This window comes from Perissodus microlepis, chromosome 5, assembly GCF_051167445.1.
Source record: "Perissodus microlepis isolate ML-2025 ecotype Zambia chromosome 5, ASM5116744v1, whole genome shotgun sequence".
In the NCBI taxonomy this organism is placed as follows: Eukaryota; Metazoa; Chordata; class Actinopteri; order Cichliformes; family Cichlidae; genus Perissodus; species Perissodus microlepis.
Genome location: NC_140465.1, coordinates 31,644,873 through 31,660,461, shown reverse-complemented (window position 1 = coordinate 31,660,461; position 15,589 = coordinate 31,644,873). Strand labels below are relative to the sequence as shown.

General features: G+C 37.4%; 1 protein-coding gene across 1 annotated transcript; it reads right to left on the bottom strand.

Annotated features, from left to right (window-relative positions):
• Nucleotides 1–8,039: 8,039 nt before the first annotated feature.
• LOC146387639 (elastase-1-like) lies at nt 8,040–10,859 on the bottom strand. The gene is made up of 8 exons (XM_084929398.1): nt 10,717–10,859; nt 10,409–10,494; nt 10,166–10,266; nt 9,173–9,298; nt 8,795–8,931; nt 8,559–8,701; nt 8,309–8,458; nt 8,040–8,174 (listed from the first exon to the last, which is right to left on the bottom strand). The coding sequence occupies exons 1-8, from the start codon at nt 10,754–10,756 to the stop codon at nt 8,166–8,168; spliced, it is 792 nt and encodes a 263-aa protein (XP_084785524.1). The 5' UTR covers nt 10,757–10,859; the 3' UTR covers nt 8,040–8,165.
• Between the last annotated feature and the right edge of the window lie 4,730 nt (nt 10,860–15,589).

Here is a 15,589-nt window from a genome sequence, read left to right as displayed (position 1 = left end):
CTGTTGGACCACATATTCTGAACATAATCAATACCATCAATACCAGGCTCTTGTCAGGTCAATTACCAAGTGAGTTTAAGCATGCAGTTATCCATCCCTTACTTAAGAAACCAAGCTCAGATATTTCAGTTATGTTATATATATATATATATGTGTGTGTGTGTGTGTGTGTGTGTATATATACATGTATATATATATATATATATGTGTGTGTGTGTGTGTGTGTGTGTGTGTATATATATATATGTGTGTGTGTGTGTGTGTGTATATATATATACATGTATATACACACACACACACACACACACACACATATATATATATATACATACACACACACACACACACACATATATATATATATATATATATATATATGTATATGTATAAGTGAGAGAGAGAGAGAGAGAGCTTAGCAGGTCCATATGTCCTAAAACAAAATGTAAGTCATATGTCCTAAACAGTTAATGCAATACCACTACTGCAAAGCTACTGTCCAAATACTTTGGTCCTAACTGTAACTCCTGAAAATGCATATATCTCATATTTAGATCATACTTAGTCCCTGCTGTTAAAACAGTCTCTATGTAGGTCTTTGTTCCTGTTATTAGTAAGAATGTTTTTGTCACGGTCTGGCTGGCAGACCGTGGGGATGTAGGGAATGAGGACCCAGGCGCGGAGCTCTGAATAACAACAGTGCGTTTATTTACAGTGTGGTAAATATTGATGCACAATTGATCCCCGTGCTCCCCAAGACTCCCGTGTGTGTCTTCCAGTGGCGTCCGTGTTCGTGCTCCCCACTGTCGTGACTCTGCACACCCTGTGCGTGCTGTCCTTCCTCTCCACGTTCCTCCTGTAGGAAAACAATAGAGGCAGCCGTTAAACACTGACCCCCGCGGGCACACACGATCTGCACCTCCTAAACGCACATTGACTTGGGAGTCTAACGCAATGATCCCGCGTCGGTGGGAGCTCCAAGACTCTCCTAAGTAGCTCCCCCGACGAGCCCTGATCAGCAGCAGGTGTGTGGCTTCGGGTGTGGCCAGTCCCCCAGCAGGGCCACACCCACCAGGCCTGAATGCGCCTGTAAACAAGAGTTCAGACACACCTGCACCCATACACACACCCACACACACACTCATATCGACAAACATGGAGAAGAGGGGCAGCAACACCAAAAATACATATAATATTACAAGTCCATAACTGCTCAGGGATCGGACCCTGACAGTTTTCTTTTTTCAACATTAAGATTTGGCACTTGACTTAGTCATTTAATATCTTTAAGTTTAGACATTAATATGTTTACATATTTTCTCACTTAACCTAGAAACAATCAGTCACTCTTACTAAATATTATGGATACATGAATATCAGATTTTTTGTAAATGTGTCATTTTAAATAAGTAGAAAAATTGAGTTGTTGCAATTTATCTTTACATAAATTGTAGTTCACTGTTGATGACTGTGGTGAAAATACAGTCAGCTGTTAATCTATTGTTGTTTTGACAGGTTCACAGACCTGTGAGCCATTAGGAAAGACAGCTGAGCTCAAGCTACGACAATGCAGGTGAACATCTAGAGAAAAGGGAACAGAAAAGGGATCCTGTACGTCGCAGGTTACAGCATATTCATTGCTATAGATGAGGATCACTGTTAAAAGCTACAATATCAACCCCGAAGCCACACACCAGAATTATACATTAACCCTTTGATAAATATTCATGACGCCCTGCAGAGGTGATATTACAACTCTTTATCTTTAGTGCAGGTATTGCACATTAAGTGTTGCCGCAGAAAAGGATGTGGTTTAATGGAGATGAACAATAGTGTGGGGTATGATTTTTAAGGCATCAAAATAAATCCCACTTGTCATGTTGATTTTAACACTACAACACAACATATGTTTATTTTACTTTTGGGATTCTCACAGTCTTACCTTTAGCCAGAAATAAACTACAGAACTTCATTCAGCTGCTTGTTTGAGTATTGTGCCTGTTATCTACAGCACCACTTTTGCGTTCCATATACTAACTTCACATGCTGGACATGCTGAGCTCAATTATTTACTTTTCTCAAAGAGAACACTGCAGGTCTGATATGAGCTTGTTCTGCACACGTGGCTCACAGACAGCATTCACACAGTGAACAATATCTCAATTTAATATACCAGTAATTAAAATGTAAATTCTGTAAACCTATATTCAAAGCTTGTACTTGAAGTGAGGCAAGTTACATTTTGTATGAGATTTATTGTGTGAGATTTTTGTTTATAAACAAAATAAATGTCTTTACTTTAAATGAATTTAACAAAAAGTAAAACACGCGATGAATAAAACACTTTTCATTTAGTGTGTACAAGAAATTCCTTTTAACTTTAAAGATCACTGCTGGAATCATACACAGCACCTATCGTGTAATAATAAAAGCATAGCTAGGAGCATATAACTAATATCCAAGTAAATCCAGGTTCATTTAGGTTCATTTAACCTCCCCACAGGCCCTGCTTTAAAATATATTCATGGACAGTACTTTGATCTTTCAAGGTTGAGTTAAAGATACAGTAAAAAAAAAAAAAACTGTAACATTTCTCAGATTTTACATAAAAAGGCATAACAAAAAGGTTCAGCAGTACTTCTAAAAACATGATACAGATAATGTGAAAACATTTAAGACATATGAAATGTAATCAATATCTCCTGTTACTGTCACTTTGACTCTTAAGTGCTATTTGAATTTTGACTACACCCTAGCTGCAACATGTGTGCTGTTCCCACTATAGGCACACAGTTATTGTGCATCTACTGTGCAAGTTTGTTAAGCCCCAGCCTTTTACTTCTAAAATGTCACTGAACCACCAGAGAGACAACAGAAAAGGGTAACACAATATTTATGTTTATTAAACAGAACAATTTTGGCAAACAAGGAAAAACAAAAGAAACAAAGACAAGAGAAACTGAACTGGCTGCCAGAATCAGAACATTGTGCTTTATATTTAAAATAAAATAAAATAAAATAAATGAATGAATAATAATACATAAATAAAATAACATAAAAATGCCTTTTGGTGTGCTTGGTAAAGCCCCCTCTGTTTCTGCATTTGTTCTATCATAAAGCTTTTGGATGTGAAGTTTTAGGAGGTCTAATAAAACTTTTAGGCATCAGAAATTTTATTAGAAATGTGGATGTTCATTCATCAGAAATATAAATGTTGCAAGATCCACAAGATCCAACTATTCATCTGTGTTATAAAAGACATCATTCAGATGCCACGTTGGTTTTTATCAATTATTGGTTGAAGATTCGCCCGGTGAAATTGCAACAAGAGAAACTTATCAAGCTTAGCTCTGAGAAAATTCTGTTCATGAAAGAAGAAAACACTTTAGTATATCAATCAATCAAAGCAGAGATAGATTAGATAGATTATTATATTCTATTCAAATCCAATCTGGCAGCTGAATCAGCACTAACATCAGGACTTAAAAAAACTCCACCATCATATAAAAAAACAACAACAACGAAGAGACATACACTGTAATATGAAGAAACTTATATGTATATGTAAGTTAATTTATATAGTTAATATGTTTAAGCTGAGCAGTGGCTCCAACTGCTCAATGTATCTTTCTCACTTAAACCCCTCTTACAAATTCTGGTGCAGACTCTGGGCCTACCTACATGTCTGTGTTCTGAAAACCTCCGGTGGGTTTTGTTTTTATCTAGCAATAAATATTTGTATGTTCTGTATCTCTTTTGTTTCGTCTGTGTCATTCTTCTGTTGTGAAGCTAACTGAGACCTGTTTGAGTCTTTAGGTCCTACCATATTTATTTATAAATGTTTTATAAGGCAAAAGTAGTCCTCACTTTAGATGAGGTCAAACAAAATAATTAACTAACAACTAGTAACTGCCTGAATTAACCATGAAGTATGAAATGAGTATATATAAATTCTCCAGTAACGCACTCACAAACAATGAGCTCATATCTTAATCATTATGTATATATAAATGTGTATCTCAATACTTAATTACTTATTTCATATATTGAATTAATTTATGTATACTAATACTAAGGCATTACTCATTAGTAAGGAATTGCTGATACACTTACTAATACACTCATTAATGCTCAATGCCTTACTAATGTTTAATGGTGCGACATTATAAAGTGTTACGCAATATAATAATAATATTAGAAAAGACTGTATTTTATTGAATGTGCTGTCAAAAAACAAAGTGAAGCGGTTTAACAGCCTTTATTAGTTTCTCTTTATTTTTCATTACATTTCGATTAGTTACCCAGTTCATTCATGTCATGTAGTAGGCAGAAAATTCTTCTGGGGCGTACTAAATCCCATAAAAGACACAAAGCTGTCTATCCCATTGGCATGCCAAATGCTTTTAGCTCTGCAGCTTGGAGGCCCACCAGTCTCCTTGTGATGAAATGAAAGGAACTTTTTGATCAATACCATAGACCATACATATGTATGAGTACGCGCAGAGGAGCAACCTATAAGAGCACATACCATCATTTCTCAAAGTGTTAGCACTGTTGGCAGCAAATAAATAATTCAATTCAAATTTATTTATATAGTGCCAAATCACAACAATAGTCACCTCAAGGCACTTTATATTGTAAGCTAGATCCTACAATAACACATACAGAGAAAAACCCAACAATCAAATGACCCTATGAGCAAGCACTTTGGTGACAGTGGGAAGGAAAAACTCCCTTTTAAGTAAGTAAGTAAGTAAGTAAAATTTTATTTATATAGCACATTTCTAGATAAAAGATCACAAAGTGCTTCACAAAGTATAAAACAAAAACAGTCAAAAGTTAACAAAATGCAATTTTAAAAAGATGTGTTTTTAGCTGTTTTTTAAAAGTAATCACTGAGTCTGCAGATCTTAAGTTCTGAGGAAGAGAATTCCACAGTCTGGCGGCCACAGTAGCAAAAGCTCTATCACCCTTGGTTTTCAGTCTTGTATACTGAATAACAAGTAGGCCCTGATCACAAGACCTCAGGGACCTACTAGGGGCATAGGGCTGTAAAAGTTCAATGATGTACGCTGGTGCTTGTTCTTGAAGAGCCTTAAATGTCAGAACCAGAATCTTAAAGTGGACTCTGAATTCAATGGGGAGCCAGTGCAGCTGTATAAGCAATGGTGTTACGTGAGAGTATTTCGATGTTTTTTTCAGAAGCCTTGCTGCGGCATTTTGGACAATCTGCAGACGCTCCAAGGAGTTTTTGTTTAGACATGTAAACAGTGAATTACAGTAGTCCAATCGTGATGAAATGAATGCATGAATAACAATCTCCAGTTCAGTATGAGATACTATGGGGCTCAATTTAGAAATGTTTCTTAAATGATAGAAACAGGACCGAACTATTAAGTTCTTTTGTCAGGAACCATAGGAAGAGACCTTCGGGGAAACCAGGCTCAGGGAGGGGCGGGGCCATCTGCTGCGACCGGTTGGGGTGAGAGAAGGAAAACAGGATAGAAGACGTGTTGTGGAAGAAAGACAGAGATTAATAACAAGTATGATTCAATGCAGAGATATCTATTAACACATAGTGAGTGAAAAAGGTGACTGAAAAGGAAAAACTCAATGCATCATGGGAATCCCCCAGCAGCCTACGTGTATTGCAGCATAACTAAGGGAGGATTCAGGGTCACCTGATCCAGCCCTAACTATATGCTTTAGCAAAAAGGAAAGTTTGTGTCATGATCCTGGGTCTTATGACCCAGCATTTTGAGTTTTAGTTCATTTTGATGTTTATAGTGTATGTTTAAGCTCATTAGATTTTCTATGTTCATTTGCTTATTATATTCCCCTTGTGTTTTCAACCCCTGTGTTAAGTCTCCCTTATCCTTCATGTGTTTCATGTCTGTTTCTTATGTTGTCAAGGTCATGTAGTCATGTCAGTGTTTCATTGTTTCCTATTTTATTTTTAAAGAGGTCCTGTGCTTCTGTGTTCTGTTTTGCTCTTTCCCTGTGGGCGTTGTTATGTTCATGTTGTGTCTACTTTGCCTTTCTGTCCCATGTTTCAGGTCCCTATGTTCTGTCTCAGTTGCTGTTAAGTTTACATGTTTTGAGTTCAGTCAGTGTGTTTCCTGTTTTACTTTCACAGTCTGTCCTATGTTAATGTTTCTAGTTTTGCTTCCCTTGTCTCGTCCTGCGTTATTACTCTCCTCCTGTGGCTCATTCCCCCTCGTTATCCCTGTGTGTATTTATGCCCCGTGTTTCTCTTTGTCGGCGTTGCGTCCTCCCTCATAGCTGTGTGATTTTCCCTGTGGCTCCTTGTGCTTTAGTTTTCCCAGTTTAGTTTTGTATTGTTTGTATTGTCCCCCTACACCAGCAATAAAGCTGTGTTTTTTGAGTTTACCTTTGTCTCTGTGAGTTTGCGTTTGGGTCTTTCCCTTGCCTGCACACAGCCGTACTGTGACAGTTTGAAGCCTAAGTAGAGATAGTGTCTGTCTCCCGAATCCAAACTGAAAGCTGGTTCCACAGAAGAGGGGCATGAAAACTGAAGGCTCTCCCTCCCATTCTACTTTTAAACACTAGGAACAACAAGTAAGCCTGCAGTGCGAGAGCGAAGTGTTCTAATAGGGTGATATGGTACTACAAGGTCCTTAAGATAAGATGGGGCCTGATTATTTAAGACATTAATACATTAAATTAATTATTTAATTAATGAAATTACAGTATTTGTTTGCTTACCAAGAGTTAGTATGCAAGTATAAGTGTGAGGCTACAAACACTAGCCTCTTTAAAAAAAATATGACAGTGGGTTCATATATACACCTTAGCTCTAGAACCTTCTAACATTTGGAAAGCAGTGACAGCAGCTATCTCAAATTCCTGATGGTAAAACAAATGTGTACATGAACGCAAAGAATGTGTGTCATAGAAATACAAAGCAATACAGACTGAGAGTTGTGTAAGTATCATAAAACAGATTTAAGACGAGCATCTTAGATTCTTTCCACCTGTAGTTTCATCTGCAACCAATACTGAAGGGCAAAACTAGCACTGCATTTACACAACCTTTCACAGTCCTGATTCAGCTAGTGTGTGAAACTTAACTTGCCAAGGCCATTAGGCAACATAAGCCACTTCTTCCGCTCCCACGGCTCCTCTTGCTATACTACTTTCTGTATAGACAGTTCAGCCAGCACTGAAGTCTAAAGGACATGAATCAGTTATAATATTAAATATATCTTAAATATCACCATGTCATTTGTTACATGTTGTCAGACTGGACTCTCTGTTTAAAGGGAGGGTCCAAATTCCCTGAGTTCCTGCTAGCGACTGATTTTTTAAAAATGTTTGTAGAGGCATTCCATATTGATTCTTTTTTTTTTTTTTTTTTTTTTTTACACCTGTGGCAATTTAAGCATTTTAGGTGGGCAACGTAAAAAAAAAAAAATACTAAGAATGACTTAATCAAATCACCTGATTTTTATCCTAATCTAACTAATAAACTTGAAATGAATAGAAGAAAAGAGCTACACCCAGGCCTTGTCCCGTGCCTGATAATGTCCAACTGGGGAAGCAGTGACTCAGTACGTCCTCCAACCCCTTTGAAACCTTAATCCAACGTGGCAAAAATAATGAGTAAAGACAAAGCTAAAAATTATAATTACAATTTGCAATTCCTGTGGCATCTCAGAATTTCTAAATCTCTAAATTCTAAATTTCTTTTTTTTTTCTTTTTCATAGTAAAATATGACCTTTGTCCTCCTCAGCTGTGCTTGGCAGAGGTTAGACATACACCTGTTGTCTAGCTCAGACTTTTTTGGTGTTTCAAATAGTTTTTGCAATCACAGAGGTGACAAAAAAAGTGCCTCTATACTTTCCATCAGTATCCAAGCATTTACTGTCAACACTATAATTTACGTGCTTTCATAAATGATAGTTAATTCTTTTCCCCCAATGTCCTTGATTCACATCTTGTTGCAGGGTAGAATAGACTGATGTCTAAGCCTAAATAAATTACCCTTTTAATGGCATTTCCATTGCATAAACTTTCTGATGATAAATGAGTTATCACACAAAGTTAATTACATTTATTTTTGCAGAATTGCACCAGACAAGTGAGTCTGTACAGATGAAAATATGATGGAATGCGGTCTCTGCAGCGTCAACGATTCTTGTGCTTACTAGATGATCTATAAAACAGAAAACGTTCAAATTGGTTAAGCATTGCAACCTTAGAGATATAACAATAAATAAATTCTATAAAACATTTTTAGTTGCGATAATTTCATAAATATCTCTGATAATAAAATCCTTTTATACTAACAGTGTTTATCCAGTTAATGAAAGCGGAGACACGGGTGAAGACAGTAGGCTTCTGGTAAGTATTGCATCCCAGACCAGACACGAAGCTGGCAATACCGTGCACGTAGTATTTTCCACCATTCAAGCAGTTAAGAGGGCCACCAGAGTCACCCTGGGAAAAAAAAAAGATTTATTATTTTAATTATGTAAAATGATCCTGTATTTCTTTCTGGCAGCATAGTTTTCTTCTTTTTTTGTAGGATGAAACTCACATTGCATCCAGCCTCATTTCCATCACCACCACACACCATGTTGTTATTTACAGTGCTGCCCCACCAGCTAGGGCTGGAGCAGGTCTGATAGTCCACCACAGGAAGGTAGGCCTGCTTAAGCACAGGAGACAGGCTACCACCGGCTGGACAAAATAAAATGGTAAGGTACATTAGTCTTTACAGAAGACACCCAGTGATGACAGTGATATTGACAGGAGATCATACAGACAACTCACTGGCAGTGCGCCCCCATCCTGTGATGTAGCAGGGGTTGTTGTTGGGCAGAATCTGGCCAGAGGGAGGCAGAGAGCCCAGCTGGACATAATTGTTCAGGGTGGCATCTGAGGCCAGTTTCAGCAGAGCGATATCATTCCTAAGGTAGAGAGTTAACAAAATTTGTTTTGTAAAGCCTCTAAAATTGTCTAACTCTAACCAAAATAGTTCTGGGAGGCGAATTTTGTTCATATCCTTGACCCACCACATCCATAATGTAACATTCAGACCCCAAATCAACACATTTGCCAAACATAATATTACTTAAAAAGGTTATAAATAGCTACAAACAAACAATTTAAAAAATGCTTAGGAATACGAGACATAGAGGTACTTCTCACCCCTGAGACAGTTTGTTAGCATCCCATTGGGGGTGGACATAAATGGCACTGACAGCTATGACCTGCTCTCTGCCACTGTTGCTGTTGAGGTCATGTTCACCAAGAATGACACGAAAGGTCCGGGGTCTGCAATGTTTCAGAAACATCCAAAAACAAACACAACATTGTTAGCAATCAATAAGTTGGATTTCATTGCAGTATACTCTTGTTTATGTTTGATTTATGTTGTTTGTTTTTCTTTTAAATCAATAAGCAAATTTTCTTTCAATGTGACAGTTACAAATGAGGTTGTAAGATTTTTCCTCATGCTGGTGGCTTTATGAAACACGGAAATAAATCATAAAAAAGTATTCGGTTAGAAGTAACCCATTGACTTTCAAGTCAGGGGTTGAATTTCATTTTACCCTCTACTGTAGAGGAGTTTATATTGGTTTTGAGGACCCTTGTTGGTTTTCCTTAGTTTTACTATGTCCATTGTTAAACCAGTTTTTTTTACGTTTGTTTGTTTAAATTTATATGTCAGTCTCTTTTTATTTTCCTATCCTGTAGTCGTTGTCAGGTCTTTGCATTTAGGTTAGGATTAGTCCCCTTTGGTTATGTCTTGTTTTATCCTTTGTAGGTTTATTTTCTTTCCTATTTCAGTTTTACTTCCTGTCTGTATCCCTTTAACCCCTTTAAATGTGTTCAGTTTTTATCGTGTTCAGCTGCCTCCCATTCCCCCCCAATGTGTCTTTTCACCAGTCACCCCTCTGTATACTTATAGCCTATCATCCCTACTCATTCCTACCAGCTGCTGGATTTATGATTGTTCTCTTTTCTGGAGTTCATCAGCCAAAATAAACCCCTGCCTTTTGTTTTTCAAGCCTGCCTTCACTGCCTTGCATTTGGGCCCTCTTCAGCACTTCATGATAAATGACATAATAAGCCCAAATAAAACTAAAACTCCTACAGCCAAAGAATACTGCATGAGCCTGTAGTTCATCATTTTGTTACCTGTCCACACAGTGAGCAGCAGTCATAACCCAGCCTCTCTGGATCAGAGTTCCTCCACATGTGTGGTAGTAGGAGCTGCCAGATAGGTACTGAAGAGAGATCTAAGGGAGAAACAGAAATCTCTGTGTAAAAACATTCAAGCTTAATTAAAGTTTAATTTAACAATCTGATATTTTGGCTCTGAACGACCACATGCTTTCATTTTTATTGTGAAAATCAATTGAATGTGTCATACTGGGTTACCTGCCAGGGCCAGGAGTTGGGTGCAGCCACCTCACCTCCTACAACCCTTTGATCAATGTTCATCAGATACTTGGGCTCGGCCAGCACTAGTTAAAAAAAAATAATGATCAGTTTATACACATTAACAGAAATCTGAAAATGTTATTTGCTTTCATCATTCGGGAAAAGGAAAAATGATCGTCGCTAAAAGAGTGACTGAGTGAATGTACGGACGGTACAGGGCACGACAGAGAGTATGAGAATAAAACGAGACAGACGGATCAATAATGAATGGTTATATAGCACAATGTCTGCTGTCATTTTCTTACCCAAGGCTGCAAGACTTGTCAACACCAAAAACCTGAGCATGTTTGCAGTCTCAAAACGTCCGTGCAGGAACCAGTGCTGCTTTCCTTCTTTGAACTTGACCTTCAGCTGATGTGGAAAAATGTGACTGGTCTTTCCCCTGTGACAAAACCCAGGTGTGTACCTGTGGTCTGTGTCACACAGCGCTATCACAGCCAGTTAAAAAAAACATCCCCTGCTTTGGTCAGTTGAATATGGTCCAAAATGAACAATGCCACATGGATTGACAGTTTTATCTGGATAAAATGAGTCACAGTGGTTCAGAGCAGTTAAAAGGAATACATTTATAAATGTATTCTTGCTAATAGTGCGCACCACACTTATTTTGGGCAACAGCTTACAGAAAATATATTTTCTCAAAATACTTTTGTCAGAAAAGGAGTGTAAGAATGATTCATTCTGTAAATAATGACAATAAATCATATCATAATGTCATCATATCAGATATGTATGACAGATACGTATGAAAACCTACACTGTTACCTCTCACCCAATGTCCTCAATGATTTATTAAATACAGATCATTCCCATTACAGTGCAGCATGAAATCTTAAAATAAAGTGCCTGATGTAAGAGAGGGCAAGATCTTGTGAAGACTTACATCACAGCATAATCACATGTCCATTTGAACCAGCATGAATTATCAAGTGAGCATGGGAAAGCAAACAGCTGTGGCATCAATGGTGTAATGGCATATTCCAAAAGTACACATTAAAATGGAAAACAGGTTCACGTTTTATCTTCTAGTGTCTAGAATCATCTAGACAGTGTGACTGACCATGTTAGTCTCTGGAAAGTAAATCTTTTGTTATATTTTACAATATGTTTTACAACTGTCCCATCTGGTCTGTATATTAATTAAAGAGAATATTTCTAAAGTTAGAAATATAAAGAAATGAAGAATAAAGAAGACAATAATTCGTATTGTTGTTATTCATGCCTAATTTAGTTTTTTGGGTTTTTTTTTTTTTGTTGAAGCTGTTTCAATAAAACTGAACTGAAACGAAGCTAAAGGAATACTTGAGTGTGATGTCTAGATGGTACCAATTATTTACTAATGTAAAACTAAATGTAATATTAAAAATGTAATTTAATTTTGTTTGTAGCATAAAGAGTCATTCATGATTCAGAGCAAGGTAAGTGTATACATTATTTTATAGATACAGTAGAAATATGAACTGTAAAGCTAATTGAAAACAGGACAATATTATGGGCTAACACTAGAGGGGACTAAAGACTAACAAACACTTGGCATCTCTACAAAGGGACACACACATTCCTGGTCATACAGACAGATGACAGATGTGGTCCTGATTTTGCTTTGAAAACCTCAAATATTCATGCAGGTCGATTTTAAATTCAGTCTGTAGTGTAGTGCTAATGCTACTACTGAGATTTTTTAAGAGTTCTCTCCATTCCTAACTCTGTGTTTAAATCCAGTGTGAGAACTGAGGTAAAAGTGATTTCTCTCCCTCAGTTCATCATAACCCCTCTGACATTGAACATTAGAATCACAGATGGATTACTTGATGATTTATGCACAGTAAGTCTCTAAGTAAAATACATATAATTATACTTTTTAAAAGCCTTTTACTTGTTCTGAACTAGTCACGCTGATAGCACCAACAGTAGCTTACTGAACAATAGGAAGGCCTCTGATGTGTCCATATTTTATAAAACAGTCCTTAATTAGACAGAAAGTCATTAAAACTGTATGGATTTTGGATTATTGTCTTATCAGGCTATTAAAGAGATAGCTGTGCTGCCTAGTAATTGAGCTGCCCCCCTGACACACAGGGGAAAGGTCCTAATGCTGTAGGACATCCTGACCAACAGGGGCTCCACAGTTTCATTATTTTCTCCTCGTCCTTTTCAAACTTCTTGTGTACTCCTCCACCACCCCAACCTTTTCTTGCAGAGGCATAAATCAAACGAGGAGATCAAAGACAGGAAGTACTGGGGATGTGTTAATTAAAGATGTTTGTTCTTGATACAGCTTCCCTCATTAATGAACAGTCAATATGGTTCCCATAAAGATGTCTCACATACACGAGCAGGAAATTGGGGTTTGGAAAAAAAAATGGATGAGATGCACTGATTGTGTGTTGGGTGTGTGATAGAAAGTTGGGGAGGGCTATCACGCAGTGTAAATGTTGATTATGCCAATGTGACACTATTTAAAAAACTCTTGCCAGACTGGAGCTGACAGATTTAAACATCATTTAAATAGGAAACCACTAGCGTTACTACAACCAAATACAGTTACTCATTCCATGATATTCTGATATTCGGTTATTACTTACCATTGGATAATAAATTTCTGTGAGGAAAGTGAGGCAATACAGTGTGTGACACAGACAACTCAGACATTTTAAGAGCTATATAAAGTAGTTTAAGGTAAATCCAAATAAGCATGAGTACAAAAGTTGCCATTAAACACACTTATGACAGTCTGGTGCTCAAATATTTGATTTGTATTCCATCTTTTTGTTTCCTACAGTCCATTTTCCTGTGAATTTAAAACTGTATTATTGTTTCTTTTTTTATTTAATCAATTTGCACTAGTAGAACACATGGCAAACACAGCACTGAACATATAAAAAAAGAATAAAAACAAAAAATGTGAATTTCTTGTAAATGAAGTTCTTGAAAGTACAATTACAAAAAAAACCCCTAAAACTTATGAAGAGTGGCTTGTAAGGGGTGAAAACCTTTCTCTCTAAAAAGAACACGGCAGCCTGGCTTAGGTTTGCATGTCCTTTCAGCATAGTGGAGACTGAGAATAAGAATAAGAATACAAATAAAAATAAGAGTATGACTAGAGTGGGGATGTTTGCCCATCATGCACAACACCACTTCTGACAAAAACAAAGCATGTTCGTACAAACACCTCTTACCAACTGTGAAGCATGATGGTGGCGGGATGATGATGATTTGGGCTTGTTTTTCAGTAACAGTATAACAAAGTATCCTAGAGCCAGAAGTGAGGCTGTAATCCAACAGCTAAAGCTTTACCAAAATTGTATTATTATTATTATTATTATTATAATGGTCCTGAAGAGAGCTGTGGATTAATGCCCGCAAACCTTAATGAAGTGAAACAACATTGTGAAGAAGACTGGGCCTAAATTCATATTCGTAAGTCATAGGGAAAAAGATTATTTCAAGTTATTGCTGCTAAAGATGGTTTTACAAGTTACTGATTCATTAGGTGTGTGTAGTGTTTTTTTTTTACAGAACTGTACACAATCCTGTGAAAACTGCAGGAGCAGACAAACAGAGCAGACATTTTTGCATCATTGCTTCTTGCACGTGAGCATAGCATTAACTTGCTCTACTAATATTAAATATATTCCCTGAAGTCTTGTTGGACAAAGTTTAACAGAGTTATAGTTTCCATTGTTATTTAGTCACTGGCAATGCAGTCCTGTCTGTTATTTTTGTTTTCCTGATGGGCACAAGATTCCTGGGTTGTCTAAGATGACACTGAATTCCTTGAAACACAAAGATTTTACAGAAGGCTTTCTGTGATTACCTACATAACACTCTTGATGAACATCTGTCAAGCCCACAAATAAAAATAGAACAGCACCATTTGCACCATCTCACAGCACCTAAGAGTATACCAACTCATTAACACTGGTTTGTCTTTCAACTCTTTGTTGTAGTGGTGTAACTTGTTTATATGTAAGGTTTAAGGAGTTGCAGCACTAGATTACTGCAAGGCATAGCACTAATCTATACAGTCTACTAGAGCTGACAGTGTATTAGCACTTCTCCCTGCTGGCCAGGGAAATGTGGAGGGATGCATCAATGCTTCCATGTGTCCTGCTGGGTGACAGCAGTGAAACTGATCCACTGGGCTGTTTGCAACCTTTAATTGCAATTACACCAAAGTGAAAACAATCAATACAGCCTCCCACTACCCCATCCACCCACCACCACCCCCACCCTCTCTCTCTCTCTATCTCTCTCTCTCTCTCAGTCTAGCTTCCTCAGGAGCTCATTTTTCTTCTCATGTTTCCGTCCTCATTCTTCTCAGTCTGCTCATTTCTATAGATCTGGCAAAAAATGTGCCTCATAGGCGGTGGAGTAATGCGGTTTATGGGGGCAGGGACAAAGTGGTGCGGCAGTAATGCTGCTTAAGAAAGATGATCTGCTGTGGTTACGAGAACTTGATTGATCCTTTGGAGTATTGTTCATCTATCTCTGTCCTACAGCGGCTGCTGCTACTTTAACCTTTAGCTTCCTGTTCCCTCTTCCGTCTGCTTTGGCCTCAGGTGCTGCCAGAGTGCCAGGTCCCAGGCCTTGGTTGAAGCAGTGATGGGGTCTACTGGAGTGGAAAAGGAGGCTGCTGCTCCAAGCTTCCTTCACAGAGTGATAGAGGGGAAAGGAGATTAAAAACTGACCTACCATATTGCTTCACACTGTGTGTTCTAACAATAGGATCATTACACAGCCTTCAAAAGCTGAAACCAAAAACCATTAACTGAAGAATAAAGGTTCAACAATATCAAAATTAGAAGACACAGAGGATATCTCACAAAGAAACTACCAAACGCAGTTAGCATTAGCACACAAACTGATTAGCATATTTAAAAAGTGATGCAGTAAGTAAAAAACATTTATGGTTATTTATAGCCGTCAACTGTTTTTTTAATTATTATTATTTTTAACAAGGAAATCTAATTATAATAACAAACAGTGAACAGGGCTTGTAAAGCTCTTTTGTAATGCATAGTTTTATTGCACTGCATGTTTATACCTGACACTGGTTGACGATATAATTACTCCCAGAGGGAAAGGAGAGGAAAAATATGTCAATTAGTGCATTTT

Bases quoted from the DNA above. Each gene is read 5' to 3' on its own strand.
- LOC146387639 (XM_084929398.1), bottom strand. From the start codon at position 10,756: ATGCTCAGGTTTTTGGTGTTGACAAGTCTTGCAGCCTTGG. The intron at 8,702-8,794 runs GTGAGTTGTCTG...TATTTTGTCCAG, and splicing joins AGGATGGGGGCGCACTGCCA to CCGGTGGTAGCCTGTCTCCT. The intron at 8,459-8,558 runs GTGAGTTTCATC...TTTTTTTCCCAG, and splicing joins GAAATGAGGCTGGATGCAAT to GGTGACTCTGGTGGCCCTCT.